Source organism: Candoia aspera, chromosome 10 (genome assembly GCF_035149785.1).
Source record: "Candoia aspera isolate rCanAsp1 chromosome 10, rCanAsp1.hap2, whole genome shotgun sequence".
Classification (NCBI taxonomy): Eukaryota; Metazoa; Chordata; class Lepidosauria; order Squamata; family Boidae; genus Candoia; species Candoia aspera.
In genome coordinates, this window is record NC_086162.1 from 12,716,258 (window position 1) to 12,737,332 (window position 21,075).

The following is a 21,075-nucleotide window of genomic DNA, read 5'->3' on the forward strand; positions in this document are numbered from 1 at the left end:
AAGGAAAATGGATTCATTGTGATGACAATGTAGATAGCCCCACCTCAGGCAAGTTATAGAAAATTAGTTATATTTATTATTGTCCAGTATGTTGAAAACATCAATTTAGCAAATATGTTTTGTTCTGAGACCTAACTCAAAAATTTCATTAAGCCATGGTTTGTTGGCAATGGCCCAATAGGCTGAGTTCTTACTGTGATACTTGAAGTAATGACTTTCATAAATATGGGCTTGCTGAACAAATTTGGAAAGAAGCCATTTTAGACTTACCTGGGTTTATTTTTGAGTACACTTGGATAGGACTTCATTGTCATTATTTATTTATTTTATTTTATATCCCGCTTATTTTTATAAATAACTCAAGGTGGCAAACATACCTAATACATCTTCCTCCTCCTATTTTCCCCACAACAACAACAACTGAGTTGGGCTGAGAGACAGTGACTGGCCCAAAGTCACCCAGCTGGCTTTCATGCCTCAGGTGGGACTAGAACTCACAAAATCCTGGTTTCTAGCCTGGTGCCTGAACCACTAGGCCAAACCGGCTCTCTTACAATAAGAATAAAAGGATTGTTTTATGACTGACTGGTCTCTCTAATTTCTTTTCAGACAATATTTTTTATTCCAAAATCTGCCACTATATTTTAATGTTTGATTTAGATTTGTATATTTAGTTTTCATATGTACAAATGCTGTAGAATTAAATGCTGTAATTTTATACCTGTGATTTCTCAATATATTTTTTCTTTACAGACTAACTTGTCTCTTAAAACAACCTCAGGTAACATTGGCCAAATTAAAACCAAAACAGAATTCTTATTAACAAGTTAATACAGATTCTGTCTGAAAGAGCTGGCATATCTGGGTGTGTTTTGACTTCCAAAAGAACATATTGACATAAGTACAGATTGGTTCCAACCTTGGGATAGAAACCAGCTAGATTTGGAGGTGGAAGAGAAATTGGAGAAGATGACATTGGACAAAATCTTAAACATTTTACTTTTTGCAGTGCTCCCACCAGAGGCAGATGATATGGTTGGAAGAACACAGCTTTATCTGTGACCTTTCAGCACAGAAAAAACTCTGCAGCCAGCAAGAACTGAAAGACTTGGCCTTACGTGGACATCATGCAGCTGGACAATGAGGACTGTTTTCATCCACCTTTCAAATGATTCTACTCTAATTCAAGAGGAGGTTCAAACCACAATATCGCAGTTCAACTTCCATAAATGCAGGGATTCTTCTTTCTCGCTTTAGCACAATTCTCAGCTTGCCTTTTATGGGTGGGAGGGGGCAGTCTGGCACTTTTCCAAACGTAATACTCATCTACAGCCACCCACTGTTCATTTCCTTATAATAATTTTATTTATATAGCTTATTTTCTAAGAATGTCCTGAGATACGTTTGGAAATAAAAATCATAGTGAGATTTTTCTTTGCAGCCCATCAGTCCACCCTCCTGTCCTTTCTTCCTTCCTGGAAAAAAGCCAAGTGAGACAGGTTGGTAAGAATTGTGCTAAACTTGTTTCCCCCCCCCCCTTTTTTTATGTCATGGCTTTTGGATTGGGAGGGGAAAGGGTTACAATGATTATAAGATACTCTATGAATACCTTTTTGGCTGAAGAGTGGTAAAAAAATGGATGGACTAGATGGATGGATGGATGGATGGATGGATGGATGCTGGCAGAGCAGCCAGAATAGAGAACAGTTCAATGTGGTAATTCCACAGCCCTTAGGCATTTGATGGTGATATTATGGGCTTCAGAGTTGCCTATTCAGCTCACTATCCTAGTCCTGACTTCCAGGGGAAAATTCACAATCAACCAACTATTAAGAAATATAATTGCATAGTTTCTTGCCAGGGGTTCCAACATGTACAGAATCAGGATCTGAGACTTTTCCACCCAATTCTTGCAATCCGTTGCATTTCTAATCCCACCCATTTGGGAGGTCCTAGTTTTACCCGTTGGTTAGCTGAGTGTTGCTGACTTTATAAGACAACACCTGCTTACAGCGCCTCTGAGTAGGAGAGTGCCTGGCCTGCAACAGAAATGGAAAAGCTGATCTTGCTAATATGGGCAACTTGTTTCCTTGGTAAGCTGGTCTTAACTGATTATTATTTCATCTTTCAGTTTTCAGGGAGGTAGCTCTCTTAATTTCCTGAGACAAATCATCAAAGCATTTTGTGACACCTTAAAAACCAACATATTGATTGCCGCTTCAGCTTTTGTGGATCACAATCCATTTTGAAAGCTTGTGAAACTTTTAAGATTCCACAAGACTCTTCGTTACTTTTCCATTTCTTACGATTGACAGGTGTACTATTTCTTCAGTCCCATGCCTAACAAGGCTGGAAATCCTGTGTTAAGATCTGAAACAGAAAATGGGTGGGTCCGTTAAATTCAGTGAGTCAAGTGGAAGTCCTGAACTAGTGCCTGGGACCAGTAATGGGTGGGAAGTGGACCAATAAATCATTTCTATTCCCAACAAAATGGAGATTCTGTAGGGAGGTGGATTTTGTCTACTCAGAAGGGCAATATTCATCCTATTCTAAGCAGGACTGCATTCCTCCATAAACAAGTGGAGAAAGTGGCAGAGAATTAGGATAAATGTGGTGAAAGAAGTTTGGGGCAGACTTTAAGTCTCTGAGTTTTTGAAAAATCTCGTTTACATTCACAGTGTCCAAATCCAGTTCATATTGCTTGTCATCGCCCATCTCTCCCATTAGAAAAAAGTATCAGTGTTAGGAAAAATTGATCTTGTCCAACTCTGTACTTGCATAAGACATGTGAAATAAGTTAGATTATATCAATCTAACTTTATCCTCTTTTTTGCATTTCAGTGGTAAACTCTGCACAGTTACACAACCAGTTGCAGACGCTTTCCATGTTTGGGGATGTCTATCATGTTACAGGTAATGCGGGACCATTAGATGATTCAGGAAGAAGTGGTCTGCAGAAACCTGGTGGTAGAATGGTTTGATATAAAAGGAAACTCAGTCAATATTTCTGTTTTTGTTGTGTTGTACTTCTGCCTCTTCTTTCAGGGATCCTGAAACTGCCTTATGCTGAAATAGAAGAACCCTTTGAAGCCTGGTTTAACAAGACTGGAGGAAAAAGTCGGATCCAGTATTATGATGGTAATCCAAGTTTGGTACCAGGGTGGTGGGATCACCCAGTGAAAGCATTCACTGCATTTTCACCATGAATGTAGAGAGCCCTTCAGGGAGGAGGAATAGAAGAAAGATCAGACTGCATGTCCATACAAACTGGACTTCTTAACCATGGACTGCCCAGATGTGTTTGGTTACAGTTCCACAATTTCTTGACTGTACTAAGTTAGGGGAGGCAGGTCAAGACTCCTATTATTTGCTCAGCTTGTCTGCAATTCCTTTCAGATAAAGGTTTCTACATTATCACCATCATTATTTTTCCTTTATATCCCACCTTATCTCCAAGGAAAAAAAGGTGGTTAGACATGGGTATCCCCTTATTTTTTAGTTTTTTACTGAAACTCTGTGATGTGGGTCAGCTCCCAGACTCTGACCCTGGGCCCTTCTTGAAAGCATGTACTCTACCTTTGACCTATTTTTCCTCCCCATCTGTTCTACTCACATACATGCCACATACATTGTCTTATAGAGAGCATTTGAATGCACAGTCTACACTAACACACTCTGGCAGGCAAAAGTCTTCTGCTGGAAATGTTGGGAGTTGCAGTCCCAGCACACCTAGAGGGCACTAGAGCCAGCAACAGTTATCCTAATGAAATAAGAAGGGGCCATACTGTCAGAGGCAATCAAGTATTTGGTGTAATTCTGCTTTTCCCTTTGCTCCAGGCCAAGTTATCACTTACCAGTTAGGCTACGTAAAACCTTTTGGAGCCAGCTTCAAGATAACCCCAGAAACCACTGAAACAGAGGTCAACATTAAGGAATGCTTTCAGATCAATGGAACGTCTGAGAATCCCATTATGCCTCAAAGTGTTTTTCCTAACTTAACAGACTTCCAGGTGAGCATTTTGGCCATCTTCTTATCTCTGGGCATTCAATTCATGCATCACATCCAACATGAATTAAGTTATTTATAATTCAGGCATGCACCAAAAATCATGGACCAGAGCTCTTGATCTGCTTCTATGTTCTACTAGCTCAGTGTCCACCTGCACAGGATGGCTACCATGTAGTTTGTCAATGAACTATGAGAACACTGTCATCTTAACTGAGACATTTCCCTGAATGGGAGGGAAGGGTGAACGTGTTTCCTATTATGACATTTCAGATAAGCCTGGGTGGGGTATGTGCATGTGTGTGTCTGCTGTCTCATTTAACTGGAGGCAACTTCTTAAAAGTTTTTTTAAAAAAAACATGAATTAAGGCTGCATTGTCTACACCTGTCCAGTTTGGAGTTTGCCAGACAGAAGTCAGTGTAACCTATTTCTGTGTAGTTGTCCATAGATTACACTGAAAATCTTCAGTACAAAGCCACATCCAGTGTATAGAGTAAATCAGCTTTCGACACTGTTGCAAAACAGCAGCGTGCAGCATTAGCAACTTCCATTAATGTTGGCAAATCTTGCCTCTGTTCTGCTCTCTTGCCCACTAGCCTGTACGGCAGGAGCTTTACAATGGACAGTACTGCACAGTCTTGGAGAGTGTATCCTATTGGGATAAGAAGAAGAACACCTACAAGATGTGGTTGGCAGATGGTTCCTATGGGCCTCTGCCAGTGCATTATGAAATGAAAGGCTTCAACACTCTGCTGGGTTCCCACTATGACAAGTATGAGATAGATTATATCAGCTACTCCCACACTTTCTCACCCAGCATCTTCAATCTCCCTCCCAGTAAGTATGGACAAAAACATTTTCTGGAATATTGGGACTATCTGGACCTATCCTACTGATCTACTGTATTGGTCAACTTCTTCTAATCTAGTCAGCTTCCCCCAAACTAGTTGTCTCCAGGTGAATGGGAATTCTGAAAGCTGAAATCCCAGCATGCCTGGAGGGTACCAGATTAGGATAAACTGGCAAAATCTACTTAAAAGGGATTTGTATTGTAGTTGTAATAATGTCTTACCCAAAGGGATGTTACTTGCTACTTTCCAGATGTTTTTTTAAATCATCTCCCTTTAGCCCCAATTAGCCTGGTCAATATAAAAATATTGTGGGATTTCAAAATATGTAACCCAGGAGAAATATTCCACCCTCCTTATAGCACCCTGTTAATTAAAATACTTGTATGAGTATTAAAGGGACGCGGTGGCGCTGCGGGTTAAACCACTGAGCTGCTGAGCTTGCCAATCGGAAGGTCGGTGGTTCGAATCCGCGTGGCGGGGTGAGCTCCCGTTGCTAGTCCCAGCTCCTGCCAACCTAGCAGTTCGAAAACATGCAAATGTGAGTAGATTAATAGGTACTGCTTCGGCAGGCAGGTAACGGCGTTCCATTTAGTCGTGCTGACCACATGACCACGGAAGTGTCTGTGGACAAACGCCGGCTCTTCGGCTTTGAAACGGAGATGAGCACCGCCCCCTAGAGTCGGACACAGCTGGACTTCATGTCAAGGGAAACCTTTACCTTTACCTATGAGTATCAGTAAAGACAATTCCTTCTCAATTTTTTTTTAAATGCTCTTCTTTTCCCAAAGGTGGAAACTTCAGGATCAGATGGAGAAAAGAACCCTGGAGATGAATGGCATCTTCATAAATCAATAGCTTACAAATGTGTAGGTTTTGCAGGGGTTAAAATGGTCTTCCCCAAGCTAATGCTCTCTAAATGTGCATTCTCAGAATTTTCTTGTCAGTGGTCGTTGCTCAGAATTCTGGGAGTTGACATCCTCACATTTGGAAAGCACTTAGCTTAGGAAAGAATGTGTTAGGAAGAGCAATTATGCAAAACCCACCTAGCAGATGGCCTTACAGCTTGACCTCTTAAATTGACGTCCAAGCCCAATACTCTCAAGACTTTGCCAAGTGCATGTGATTCATGTTCCAGGCCTTCCCCCTCCCCCTCCTCAATGACCAGTTTATACCAATGCCAAAATGAAATCACGATGTCCTACTAAGTAAAATAACTTGAAACAATTTGTTGTTAATATTGGTCTTCTCCACAGGGCACACAGCAGGCAACAGAGAACTCAAGAAGAGTTTTTACTTGACTGATTTGCTGATTTCCTTCTCATAGATATCAAGTGTACACACTGGCCAAAAGTAGGACCAGAGCACAGGATCTTGGCCAATCCAATGCAGGAATTTGTTGGGAGAACTGGAGAAGTCAGCCAAGACCATGAGCATCTGTTCCATCACTACAAGAAAAAATTCAGAAAGGTCTACAAGAGCAAAAAAGAGATAGAACACCGGCGACACAATTTCATCCACAACATGAGGTAGAGGAACCAGCAGAGACATGGAATAGGAAAGCTTAATTGCCTAGAACTCCAGAATTCTCCAGGTTCTGCTACTTGACCACCAAGCAGGCTTTACAGTAATGGAGGAAGGAGCAACCTTTTGCTGGTCAAGATCCAAACTTAATATTTTGAGAAAACGTTGAGGGCTACAAAGTGATTGGGGCTATTTCAACAGACGGGCAGAGCTTCTTCTTTTTTTATTGGGGAGTTTATTTAACTCTGATATGCCTATTTTAGGTCTTGCACTAATGCTTGTGTGTCTTTCCCGGCTCAAAACCATAGGAAACTCTACCATCAGTTTTCAGCAAGCATGATCAGAGGAAGTCCCCAACCCTAAGCACTGTAAAAGGGGAGTGTAATGTATGTGGGGATGACCTTGGGAGACAGGTGGAAAAGCTGCAGACTAGGCAATAGTCAGATAAGAGGCAGCTAAGTCCACAGAGGGAATGGGGGTATGGAAAATGTCTCAGAAGGGACCCTCCCTAATTTCTCGGACTGTAAAGGCAAGGGGGAGAGATGTACTTTCAGACTTGCAAGATTCTGTTAATGTAACCTTACAATAAAGTTAGAGCTAGTACTTCTACCATCCACCACCATTAAAAAGGTTCTGCAGGTTTTTACTGAAAGTAAGAATGATAGCGAGCTAAGTGTGTCCAGTCCAGACAATAGTCCACCCTGTTCCTTCTTCAAATGAGAATGCATCATCATCTCCTCCTCCATGTCCTTCCAGGTATATCCACTCCAAGAACCGGGCCAACCTCTCCTTCAAACTGGCAGTGAACCACTTGGCAGATCAAAGTCCAGAAGAGATGGCCGTGATGAGGGGGAGGCTACGGACTGACGAACCCAGTAAAGGGTGGCCCTTCCCATCTGAAAGCTATAATGGCCTCACCTTGCCGGGGAGCTTAGACTGGAGGCTTTTTGGTAACTGTGACACCTATGTGTCTTTTGCTCAGCTCAGGCTCAACAGGAACAACTAACAAAGCAACAGCACCTTTTTCTTTGGGGGCTTCCTTGGCTGTTTGAAGAAAGTATCTTAGAAACTGCAGGTGGGAGCAAAAGTGATGGAGTTTTTAAAGGTTAATAAAAGAACTCCAAGCAGCTAACAGCAATCTTGCAGAGTAGAAGCATGGACCAAAAGAGAACTTGCACATTAAGCTTAATTACATTCAGATATAAGTTCAGTCTTCACACTGTAGTTGGATGAAGAAAAATAGAGATAGCTTACTTTTATTCAGTAGATCTGGATACAGGCAGGTTCATGGTTGAAAGCACTTAATCATCACTGGTTCTTGGTAGCAGAGGATGGTTGGGGGAGGGCTGCATTCCTGCAGCACCTCTTGCTTGCATTTGTGCCAGAAGGGTAATGGAGACTGTTAATCCCCAAGCCCAAAAAGAAGGAGGAAGTGGAAATCAGGTGACCCACGTGACATCCCACAAGCATAATAGAGATGCAATTTTGCTAAAGCAACCCCTTTATACCTATGAGACAATGCTGAGTTGATCCCTGACAATTCCAACAAAAAGAGGATTTGTCACATCAGATTTCTCCCTCTGAAACTGAAGTTCTGCTTCCATCAGGGGAACAGAATTCAGATCCTCCGCAGACCACAAGTATTCTATCCAAGTCCTCATTCTGGATTTCAGCCCATTAAAATCCACACTCTTGCTTAGGTTTCAGCCCAGAGAATTTCCCTTTAATCTGTCCATGCTCCAAAATGCTTTTTGCATACTGTACTGCATTACTTGGAATGCTGATGGTTCCTTAATGTTATTGTGATGGTCCTTCCCTCTCCTCCTCAATAAAGGGGCAGTGACACCGGTTAAAGACCAGGCAGTGTGTGGATCCTGCTGGAGCTTTGCCACAACGGGAGCTCTGGAGGGGGCCCTCTTTCTCAAGGTGAGAGTCCCAATGGTTGATGGATTGCTGGCAGTGGCAGCTTGAATTCTGGCATCTCCCTATAATGCCAGCTGATCTCTGAGAACCACAAACCCCATCCTACAGCTGCACTTAGTTTTTCTATTCCTTAGTTTTTAAAAGACAATATTAAAAAAAACAAAACAGGATGCTGGCCTGAAGCAAAACAACATCTTCCTATTTTGAAAGTATGGCTCTGCCAGTTGCAAACAAAGCTGTGGGTGAAGCATACGTTATAGAAAGGCCTCCCACTAGCCAAGGAACACAGATGGATTATGTTCACACAAAATGCTAAGCCATGGTTTGCTTAAGCATGGGTTACTGGAGGCCATAATTGGTAGGGGTCACTAACCACACTAAGCCACAAGCTAGCAAATCACATTCTTGGTTTAGCTGGTTGCATGCTTTGGGGAATAAAGCTAAGACCAAGGGGATTTATTCTTAGCTCTGGTGTAGAAGCAGCAGCACATATTTCCTCTTTCCTCCCATTGCACTGCAACTCTGCAGAGCTTCTGGGCAGTTCGTCGCTTCCGTTGGTAGAATGTCTCACCTCACCCCTCTGTCTGGCTCTTTTGGCGGTTGGCTGCTATGAAGATGATCATCAGTGAACTTCATGGTGGGACTTGAGGTTGGAAGTGGGGGTTGTGGTTGTGGCGTGGCACTGCCTTTAGAATGGTTGGTTTCTAACCAGAGAAAAGTTCTCTTTTGTTCTTTCCACGCAGACAGGAGTGCTCACCCCACTGTCTCAGCAAATCTTGATTGATTGTTCCTGGGGTTTTGGAAACCGTGCTTGTGATGGAGGCCAGGAACCACGTGCATATGAGTGGATTATGAAGCATGGAGGGATTGCCAGTGCTGAGACCTATGGGCCGTACATGGGTCAGGTAAGTCTAGGGCAGTTTCATTGATGCCCTTCCTTTATTCTTCAGGTCAGATGTTTCTCCCAGTCTTCCTCAACCTGGGCTGTCCTGGTGCCCTCTAAGATGTGTTAGACTACAATTCTAGTTGAAGTCTTGGAACGTCAACTAAAAATGTAGTCTACACACACCTGAGCATGTCAAGCTAGGGAGGACTAATTTATCCAGTTATATGTTTCCCCCTTTTGGCTCAGGCTGAAGGTCTGGAAAACCTGGCTTCAAATTACAGTTCAGCTCTCAGCATCGTGGTTTCCTTTTTATAACTACTTACATCAATATATATTTCAAACAGGTGAAAGTATGTCCGCTGCTTCCCTCTTTCTCAAATTTTGGGGAATTTAAAGAAAAGATAATAGACTGTTGTAACTAGAGGCATCTGCATGTGAGCTAAGAAAGGTCAACATGGTAGCCAGGGTTATGTGACTGAAGCCCTTGCCCCTTTTAATGTGCATTTTGGCACATGTAGAAAAAGGGCAAGGCTTCAAACTGCATGATTGTAACCATCATTTTGGCTTTTTTGACCCCTCCTGCAGATGCCCCTGCTTCTTGCTGTTGATACCATAAGACAAAGGTTTTCAAACTTTCTGGTACCTCAAAGACTCTAAAATGGTAATAAATGTGTGTAACCCTCCCCTCCATGATTAGAAGAAATGATTTTATTATGGTTAGGGTTCGGCCAATCACTTTCTTTCAGTCCTAGGAAGGAGACAATGGCAAACCACTTCTGAAAAAGCTTGCCAAGAAAACTGCAGGGACTTGTCCAGGCAGTCTCCGAGAATTGGACAAGATTGAACAGATTTTTTTTTCAAAAAAAGGTTGGGCAAGAACTAAACACACTGCTTGTTTTTAAGTGTTACATTTTAATCTGTATATCCCTGGGATTGTCAAACTCAGTATTTCAATGGCTGTGCTGCAGAGTAGCTGTTATTTGAGTTTGAACATAAAGCTAATTTTATCACACTAAAGTCCCATCTATTCTGTTATCCTGATTCCTGCAGGGGTCAGCTAGATGCTATGGGTCACTCACAAGCAGGACAAAATCTCCAAAATATGCCCAATAAATGTAACTATGGATCTCATGCCAGGCCTAGATTTATTCTGGTTGCTCTGCCTTCCAGGCACAACTTTGCATTCATAAGAGCTAAAAGCTTCCTTCTCAAAATACAAAGGCCACCCATGATCTTTAAGATGTGGACTGCAGCCCGATCCTGCCAAATCATCTCTTTTCTTAATTTTGTACTAAACACCCAACTTTGTTCAATTTGCATAAATTGTCTGAAAACAAGGATGGAATGTGAAATATTTTATTTATTTATTTATTTGTCAAATTTTATCACCATCCATCTCCCCCCTAAGGAAGGACTCTGGGCGGCTTGGTATATCTACCCCAAGTGCCTTCACTTATATTATTCCTCATTGATAAGAATATTGTGAAAGTTTACTTATCAGAAAAGCAATAATTTGGGGATAGAGCTTTGCTTTGTGTGCAGAAAAGTTTTAGGTTTTAATTCTTGCTGCCTCCAGGTTGAGACTGTTGAAATCCTGAAGAGCTGCTGGTAGTCAGTGTTGACAGAATGGAGCTAGATCAGGGTTCCCCAAAGTGGTCAATATCAACCCCCAGAGGTTGATGGGACTATCCAAGGGATTGATGTTGTTGTTATTATTTTTCATAGTACTATTAGTTAAAGTAGTATTTATTAAATTATTTTCATATAATAAATGTTTTGGGGGTCAATGAACAATCTGAAACTTCATGAAGGGGTCGATGAGCTGAAGAGTTTGGGGACCTCTGAGCTATATGGATAAATGATCTGATTTGTTAGAAGACAGCTTTCTAGGCTGATAACCAAATTACATGTTAGTGGTTGAGACTGCTATAGTTTCTGTGAAGTGAAAACAGGGATGCGTTGTCTATTCCCCTCTACAGAATGGCTACTGTCGCTACAAGCAATCAGAGCTGATGGCACCGGTCTCTGGGTATGTCATAGTTGCCTCCCAGAATATCACTGACCTTAAAGCTGCTCTGTACAAGCATGGCCCTGTTGCAGTGAACATTGATGCCTCCCACAAGTCCTTTGCCTTCTACTCCAATGGCATCTACTATGAGCCTAACTGTGGTGAGTTTTCTTTCACCTCTTGGTTCAAGGTCTCTTTCCCAAGTGGGGATCTGGAGGTAGCAAATCTATTGGAGCAACCACTTGAACTATTTTTTCCTCTCTTTTCTTAGGGACAGGGATTCTCAATTTCTTTTGTGCTGGTGGGCACATCTGGAATTTTGAGAGTATCTCATAAGCATGCTGTGTGAATGGCTGCCCTGAAAAAGAGCTGCCTTCTGTTTAGAAAAGGGCTCCCATACAAAGAGTTGTGCATGGACAAAATGGTAGCCACCCGGGTGTGGCCATCCATACAATTTACTAACAGGCACAATGATGTGAATGCTCCTTACATGATGGCTGGGGAATTCTGGGAGTTGAAGTCCACACACCTTAATGTTGCCAAGGTTGAGAAACACTGCTCTAGAGCATTCCCTGGCATCATCACCTTCAGTTCACCCTTGTTATTCTCTGGGCAGGTAGGCAATCTTCTAGAAAAAAGATAGTCATGGGCTCTAGCCACCCACCATTTTTATTTTCTAAAAATACCTATTGGGCCTATGTGGACCCAGAAATTCTCGGAAGTAAAAATGATTCCAGAGACTGGCACATTTCAGCATGCTAACTTCCCTTCCCTCATTTCCATTTTAAAAATATTTCAGAAAGTTTGGATGGGTGTTATAAGAGGATCCCACAAACACTACATTAGGGGCTTCCAAATTATGAGGAAGTCCTATTTGGAGTCATCATTATATTTCCTTCCTCCCCCCAGAATTAAACATTTCAGTATGACTCACCACACTGGAACGTATTAATTCAGAACGTGTGGTGAACATCAACACTTGTATCTCATGAAGCTACAAGATTCATTTAAACTGCATCACTGCATTCAAACCAAACTGGAATCTTCCTGAAAGGATCAAGGTGGTGGAAGGCAGGCTTGAGTATTTGTGTGCTGAGCTAGGAACTTGCAACTTAGAGCAGAAGAGCAATAACAGAGAGAATGAGATCTACCTCTCTGGAAAGAATCAGAAGTACCTTTAAAACAGTCCAGTTTCTTCATCGATGTGAGTTGTAGAAGGAGATGATGAGTTAATTGTTCTACCTTTTCTTCTAGGAAATGAAAGCATGGAGTTAGATCATGCTGTCCTAGCTGTAGGGTATGGAGACCTCCAAGGGGAACCCTACTGGCTCATCAAGAACTCCTGGTCAACATATTGGGGCAATGATGGCTATATCCTCATGTCCATGGAGAAGAACGACTGTGGGGTGACTACTAGTGCCACCTATCCAATCCTGGCCTAACAGTGAAGGCTGTCAACCAAGAAGATGTTCACCAAAAGACATCTGGTTGTATTGTATTAGAAAGCTCCGTAGCAGAAGGTCCCCATTTTACAGGTCACTCAGCTGAGCCACCTAAATGTGAGTGCAACAGAAGCATCCACGCTGCAAAATGCTATTGTATTGCAGGGAGGAAGGTGAAGACTGAATGTCTGTGTGTGCGCACTTATCTTAATCCACCCTTTCCCCTAGCTTTTTGAATCTGGGTAATACAACTGCTCTGACCACTGCACAGCATCCTTTCCCTTGATTGGCAGGGACAGAAAATGGGAGGGAAAAACATATTACACCACCATAAATTCCATTTCCGAGAACAGAATAAATTACATGTGGCAAACCAATGCGTGTGGATGGAATTGAGTTATTTACACTGCTGCTGATTCCTGAGTAAGATTGTAAGATATAAGTGGCTACTATGCAAAAAGCTGATAATTCCCAATCACGTCTAGCATGCAGAAGCTTTATTTTTCTTAGTACCTCTGAATTTTAATGAAAACAACCAGGAGGTTCTATACAAGTTCTATTAAATGGATTTACCTATTTTGCTGCACATGTTGTGTTAGCCCCGCCATTGTGGTTTGCAAACTGTGGTTTATGGTGGTGTAGCATCTGTTGCAAACTTAGCCAATTACGACATATTTATAAACCACAGCTAAAACAAATAATGGTTCGTGTAATATGTGAAGCCAATAAATTTTTAAAAAGCCTGCTGTGCATGGCTGATACGTTTTCCATCTACTAAGAAATCTATAGCTCAGAAAAGATCAAAAAGTTTGTCCTTAACATCTGGACTTTCTGGATGAATTTACGTCTTGCGATAAACAGTGACTACGTTCAAATGACATGGTAGGTGACAAAGTAGCCAACTACACTTTAGCCAAATTGCTTGTACAACCCCAAAATTTAGGATTGTTGAATATAGACAGTGCTGTTTGTTTGATGGTAACTTATTATTATTCAATCAATTCAGCTGTGGTACCCTTGATCAAGGAAGCATTGATAAGGGACTTATAGGAGATCCTGTAGCCATGTAGGTTAAATCAACTTCCCTTTACTTTTTCCATGTTGAGAAGTCGGCCTGGGGAGCTGCTGATATTGTACAAGTTGTCTGATTTCAGCATCACTTGGTTTTCCCTGTTTCCATGACAGAATGTATTTGAAGGGTCAAGATGTTCCTGGCTTAAAAGGGTAACAGGCTCTGAGCAGAAGTGCAAGATGGCAGTCAGGACAAATCATTCTTGGCTCAGTTTATTTCCATTGCTGGACTTTAGAGAACGGCTTGGGAGAAGCAGCAGAAGTTACTTGCTGGGCAGGCTGGCTGCATAAAAGCCAAACACACAGATTGCTTTCTCTAGCCATAAACTAAAACTAGTATCTCTTTCTTTAACATGTATACCCAGTAGGTAGAATGCTTATCCCAGTAGATGCATTCTGTCTTGAGCTGATATTAGCCATAGTAAAGGTAAAGGTTTCCCTTGACATTAAGTCCAGTCGTGTCCGACTCTAGGGGACGGTGCTCATCTCCGTTTCAAAGCCGAAGAGCCGGCGTTTGTCCGTAGACACTTCCGTGGTCATGTGGCCGGCATGACTAACTGGAATGCCGTTACCTGCCTACCGAAGCGGTACCTATTAATCTACTCAGATTTGCATGTTTTCGAACTGCTAGGTTGGCAGGAGCTGGGACTAGCAACGGGAGCTCACCCCGTCACGTGGATTCGAACCGCCAACCTTCTGATCGGCAAGCTCAGCAGCTCAGCGGTTTAACCCGCAGCGCCACCACATCCCTGATATTAGCCATACTCAGATGTTATTAACAAGATACAAACAGGGATGAAGCTGAGGGGTGTGACCACTTCCCCCATATTCCTGCACACTGTACAAATGTCCCAGAGAGGCTGCCGTTGCCCATAAAAATGCTTTCTCCCTCCAGATGTTTGCAGTATGTATGTAGATGTATTTGTTGTTGTTTATTCATTTAGTTGCTTCCGACTCTTCGTGACTTCATGGACCAGCCCACACCAGAGCTTCCTGTCGGTCGTCAACACCCCCAGCTCCCCCAGGGACGAGTCCATCACCTCTAGAATATCATCCATCCATCTTGCCCTTGGTCAGCCCCTCTTCCTTTTGCCTTCCACTCTCCCTAGCATCAGCATCTTTTCCAGGGTGTCGTGTCTTCTCATTATGTGGCCAAAGTATTTCAGTTTTGCCTTTAATACCATTCCCTCAAGTGAGCAGTCTGGCTTTATTTCCTGGAGGATGGACTGGTTTGATCTTCTGGCAGTCCAAGGCACTCTCAGAATTTTCCTCCAACACCACAGTTCCAAAGCATCTATCTTACTTCTCTCAGCCTTCCTTATGGTCCAGCTCTCGCAGCCATATGTTACTACAGGGAACACCATTGCTTTAACTATGCAGACCTTTGTTGTCAGTGTGATGTCTCTGCTCTTAACTATTTTATCAAGATTTGTCATTGCTCTTCTCCCAAGGATTAAGCGTCTTCTGATTTCCTGACTGCAGTCAGCATCTGCAGTAATCTTCACACCTAGAAATACAAAGTCTTTCACTGCTTCTACATTTTCTCCCTCTATTTGCCAGTTATCAATCAAGCTGGTTGCCATAATCTTGGTTTTTTTGAGGTTTAGCTGCAAGCCAGCTTTTGCACTTTCTTCTTTCACCTTCATCATAAGGCTCCTCAGCTCCTCTTCGCTTTCAGCCATCAAAGTGGTATCATCTGCATATCTGAGATTGTTAATGTTTCCTCCAGCGATTTTAACTCCAGCCTTGGTTTCCTCAAGCCCAGCATGTTGCATGATGTGTTCTGCATACCAGTTGAATAGGTAGGGTGAGAGTATGCAGCCCTGCTGTACTCCTTTCCCAATCTTAAACCAGTCTGTTGTTCTGTGGTCTGTTCTTACTGTTGCTACTTGGTCGTTATACAATTTCCTCAGGAGGCAGACAAGATGAGTTGGTATCCACATACCACTAAGAACTTGCCACAATTTGTTATGGTCCACACAGTCAAAGGCTTTAGAATAGTCAATAAAACAGAAATAGATGTTTTTCTGAAACTCCCTGGCTTTTTCCATTATCCAGCGGATATTGGCAATTCGGTCCCTAGTTCCTCTGCCTTTTCTAAACCCAGCTTGTACATCTGGCAATTCTTGCTCCATGAATTGCTGAAGTCTACCTTGCAGGATCTTGAGCATTGCCTTACTGGCATGTGAAATGAGTGCCACTGTTCGATAGTTTGAACATTCTTTAGTGTTTCCCTTTTTTGGTATGGGGCTATAAGTTGATTTTTTCCAATCTGATGGCCATTCTTGTGTTTTCCAAATTTGCTGGCATATAGCATGCATTACCTTGACAGCATCATCTTGCAAGATTTTGAACAGTTCAGCTGGGATGCCATCATCTCCTGCTGCCTTGTTATTAGCAATGCTTCTTAAGGCCCATTCAACCTCACTCTTCAGGATGTCTGGCTCTAGCTCACTGACCACAGTCAAAGCTATCCCCAATACTGTTATCCTTCCTATACAGGTCTTCCATATATTCTTGCCACCTTTTCTTGATCTCTTCTTCTTCTGTTAAGTCCTTGCCATCTTTGTTTTTGATCATGCCCATTTTTGCCTGGAATTTACCTCCGATGTTTCTAATTTTCTGGAAGAGGTCTCTTGTCCTTCCTATTCTATTGTCTTCTTCCACTTCCGTGCATTGCTTGTTTAAAAATAATTCCTTATCTCTTCTGGCTAACCTCTGGGATTTTGCATTTAATTGGGCATATCTCCCCCTATCACTGTTGCCTTTTGCTTTCCTTCTTTCTTGGGCTACTTCTAGTGTCTCAGCAGACAGCCATTTTGCCTTCTTGGTTTTCTCTTTCTTTGGGATGTATTTTGTTGCCGCCTCCTGGACAATGTTGCGAACTTCTGTCCATAGTTCTTCCGGGACCCTATCTACTAAGTCCAGTCCCTTAAATCTATTCTTCACCTCCACTGCATATTCCTTAGGAATATTAGTGAGCTCACATCTAGCTGATCTGTGGGTCTTCCCTAATCTCTTTAGTCTGATCCTAAATTGTGCAAGAAGAAGTTCGTGATCGGAACTACAGTCAGCTCTGGGTCTTGTTTTTACCGACTGTATAGATGTCCGCCACCTTTGGCTGCAAAGGATGTAGTCAATCTGATTTCGGTGTTGTCCATCTGGTGAAGTCCATGTATAAAGCCGTCTCTTAGGTTGTTGGAAGAGAGTGTTTGTTATGCAGAGTGAGTTGTCTTGGCAAAATTCTATCAGCCTATGTCCTGCTTCATTTTGTTCTCCCAGGCCTGTAATTGCTTACCTGTAATTCCAGGTGTCATTTGACTGCCCACCTTAGCATTCCAGTCTCCTGTGATGAAAATAACGTCTCTTTTAGGCGTGTTGTCCAGTAGGTGCTGCAGATCCTCATAGAACTGCTCTACTTCCGCTTCTTCAGCATCTGTGGTTGGGGCGTATATTTGGATCACTGTGATGTTAGATGGCTTGCCCTGAATTCGAACTGAGATCATTCTATCGTTTTTTGGATTGTATCCGAGCTGTCCTGATTACCAGGAAACACACTGAGACAATGACTTGGTCTCTAATATTTATTAGTAGTACTTAACAAGAATCCTAACAAACTGAGGAAGCGTGGGAAAAACCCAGCCATATAAACCCCAAAGGTTAAGGCGGTCCCGATCTGTGTCTCTTTGAATGGCTGAACAGTTCCTCAGTGCTACGCATGCGCTTGACAGTCTGGGTGGGAGCCCCCTGCTCGCCATCCTTACTCATGACATCACCCTCCCCTCCAGATTGATATTCCATTTCAGCCCCCTCCCCTCCAGAGTCTTGATAAGATATGTTGTCTGCTTGTAAAGTCCCATGAGAACTGGGCAAAGAAGGCAATTCTTCAAAGGACAACTCCTCCACGGACAAAGCGGTGCTGCCCTCCCAATCCGATAACGCCTCCGGGCCAGGTGGCTGCTGCTGAAAAACATCTAGAGAGTTAGCAGGGTCAGCCCCCCTCCCCCCTGGGAAATGCAAGCCCGAGGTTGAGGGCTGTGGTTCACCCGGCTCCTCTGTAACTGGAGTCGAGGCTTCAGGCGGGGGCAGGGGGAAATACACACTCACAAACTCCTCAGCTTGGGCTTCTTCGGCCTGCTCAGGCGAAAGAGGAATCTCGGGTAAAATGCGAGGCTTGGGTTTGTGAGGGAAAAGCTGATGGAATCGATGAACCAGTGCTGGAGCATGTACATCTCTGGCATTCTCCCACGTGCGCTCCTCCTCAGGGTACCCTTTCCAGTGTATGAAATATTGGATGCCCCTTCCCCTCCTCCTAGAGTCGAGAATCTCTTCCACTTCGTATTCCTCCTCCCCCTCCACAATTACTGGAGGTGGGGGGGGGCAGTTGCAATCGCAAGGCACTTGGGGGAGGGTCTTTGGCTAGCAAGGCGCTCTGAAACACTGGATGGATCTTCATGGATGGTGGGAGCTGTAAACGATAAGCTACTGGATTTATCTGCTGCACCACAGTGAAAGGGCCAACAAACTTAGAGTCTAATTTCTTGGAGGGTCTGGTAGAGATCAAAAACTTGGTAGAGAGCCACACTTTGTCTCCTACTGCAATCGCTGGCCCCTCCTGCCTGTGAGCATCTGCCGCCCTTTTGTAAGCACTCTTTGCCCTGTTCAGCTGCTCCTTTAACAACTCCTGTGCGGCTTGTTGCTCTTTAAGAAAATCAGCTGCGGCTGGAACAGTTCCCTGCTGGGAGGAGGTGGGCAACACCTGAGGGTTAACCCCGTAGAGTGCTTGGAACGGAGACATCTGGGTAGAGGATTGCACAGAGTTGTTATAAGTAAATTCTGCCATGGGGAGCAGGGCTGGCCAATTGTCTTGCCGATACGTGGTGTAACACCTGAGATACTGCTGTAACCACTGGTTAATTTTTTCGGCCTGCCCATTACTGGCAGGGTGATGCGCTGATGACAGGTGGATCTGGACCCCTAATGACTGGAAAAGGGCCCTCCAGAACCTGGAAGTGAACTGTGGGCCTCTGTCACTCACCAAGTGATTCACCATGCCTCTATACCTAAAAACGTGGTCTATGAACAACTGCGCTATGGCTGGTGCAGATGGGAGGCCCTTGCAAGGAATAAAATGTGCCATCTTGGTGAAAAGGTCCACCACCACCAGTATGGAAGTCAGGCCCTGGACCGGGGGTAAATCAGTGATGAAATCCATGGAGATTGTATCCCAAGGCCTACTGGGGGTGGGTAGGGGCTGCAAGAGTCCTGTGGGCTTCCCTGGGAGAGGCTTGGCTCGTCTGCAGGTGTGACAAGAAGCAACGTAGCCCTTAATGTCTGCAACCATCTTAGGCCACCAGTAGTCTCTCAGAGCTCTATGGAGAGTTTTGAAAACGCCTCCGTGGCCTGCCGTTTGGTGGTCATGACACAGTCTCAGTACTTCTTCCCTCAATGAAGGGGGAATGTACAATCGCCCACTATGCCAGAGGATTCCTGCCTCCACATTGAATGGGGAGGCAGTGTCTTGCGGGGCCCTCTGGAGGTCATCCATCCTGGCCCTGGCATACGGGTCCTGTTGCTGCTGAGCTCTGGCTCTTGAAAATAGGTCCTCTGCTTGGCTGCCTGCTGCTAAACTCTCTGTTTGGCTCCCCCTCATCGGCTGGTCAAAGTTGTGAGGTTGTAATATCGCAGCCTGTACTTCTTGGTGAGTGGGGGGGGTTGCCTGAAAGGATCGAGACAGGGCGTCTGCCAAGCAGTTTTGCGCCCCGGGCACATAAGAAATGACAAAATTGAAACGGGAGAAAAACTGGCTCCATCTGATCTGGCGTGGGGTGAGGGATCTGGTGTTCTGTAGAAGCTGTAAATTCTTGTGATCGGTGCAAACTTTCACAGGAAAGGTCGCCCCTTCTAGCCAGTGCCTCCACTCTTGGAATGCTGCTTTAATTGCCAGCAACTCTCTGTTAAAAACATCATAGTTTCTCTCTGCTGGTGAGAGTAGGCGTGAAAAAAAGGCACAAGGAAGCAATGTATTCTCTGCCTTGTTTGTATATTGCAATAACACTGCCCCAATGGCAACATCTGAAGCATCTGAGTACATTATGAATGGCTTCGTGGGGTCAGGGTGCCTTAAGAGCGGTTGGGAAGCAAAAAGCTGCTTCAACTCCTGGAACGCTGCTTCAACTCCTGGAACGCTGCTTGCTCCCTCTCCCCCCATACGAATTTTGAGCCTTTCTTCAAGAGCTGTGTGAATGGTCTGGTCCGATGATTATAGGCCCGGACAAAACGGCGATAGAAATTACAGAATCCTAGCCATTTTTGTATATCTTTAACATTTCGGGGGGTGGGCCAAGAGAGAATTGCCTGGACCTTAGCAGGATCCATGGATATGCCTTCTGTGGATACTATATAGCCCAGGAAATGTACTTCAGTTAAATCAAAGGCACACTTCTCTAGCTTGGCAAACAGCCTGTTCTCTCTCAGTCTTTGCAAAACATTACGTACATGGGTTACGTGAGTTGTGGCATCCTCAGAGAAAATTAATATGTCATCTAGATAAACGATCATGTACTTGTCTAGTAAATCAGCAAAAATGTGATTCATAAATCTGGAAAATATGGCTCCTGCATTAGACAAGCCAAAGGGCATAACAAGGTACTCAAATTTGCCAAACCTGGTGTCGAAGGCAGGTATTCGTGCCCCTCTTTCACCCGGATCAGATTGTACGCACTCCTGAGATCCAACCTGGTAAACATGCGTGCCTTCTGCAAGCGATCTAGCAGCTCCGAGATTAAGGGCAGAGGATAGGATTCTCTCTTTGTTTGTTTATTTAAGAAACTGAAGTCGTGGACCACTCTCATGGGTGTCTCCTGGGTTGCAGGTGCCAACGGGTCGGGCTTCTTTGGTACGAAGAAGGTAGGAGCAGACGCTGGGGACGTAGATGGTCGGATGAACCCCTTTTGGAGATTGGAGTCCAAGTAATCCTTTAAGGTGGCTAACTCCTTGGGGGACATGGGATATTGTTTCCTTGCTGGGATCTTGGCTCCTGGTAACAACTCAATGGTGCAGTCACAGTCCCTATGGGGGGGTAGTGCTGTGGCCTCTTGCTCGCTGAAAACGTCTGCAAAATCTGCATACTTGGCTGGCAACTGGACCCTCCCTGCTACTGTGACTGCGTTGGTTGCTGGAGAGTGTGGAGCGGCTTGACTCTTGTGGTGCTGGCATTCCTTAGCTGGGAAGGAGATTGCTCCTGTAGTCCAGTTCATCAACGGGTTGTGGATCCTCAGCCAAGGCATGCCTAGGATTACCAGCACATTTAGCGCTGCAGTAACATAAAGCTGTATCCACTCCGTGTGGTCTCCCACTGTCAGCT

General features: G+C 43.9%; 1 protein-coding gene across 1 annotated transcript; it reads left to right on the top strand.

Moving 5' to 3' along the window:
• Window positions 1–2,446: 2,446 nt before the first annotated feature.
• Window positions 2,447–12,935, top strand: LOC134503489 (digestive cysteine proteinase 2-like). Its single transcript, XM_063312289.1, has 11 exons — window positions 2,447–2,450; window positions 2,842–2,913; window positions 3,046–3,138; window positions 3,838–4,010; window positions 4,604–4,844; window positions 6,183–6,384; window positions 7,136–7,329; window positions 8,214–8,305; window positions 9,046–9,207; window positions 11,168–11,357; window positions 12,451–12,935. The coding sequence occupies exons 1-11, from the start codon at window positions 2,447–2,449 to the stop codon at window positions 12,636–12,638; spliced, it is 1,611 nt and encodes a 536-aa protein (XP_063168359.1). The 3' UTR covers window positions 12,639–12,935.
• The last annotated feature ends 8,140 nt before the right edge of the window (window positions 12,936–21,075 follow it).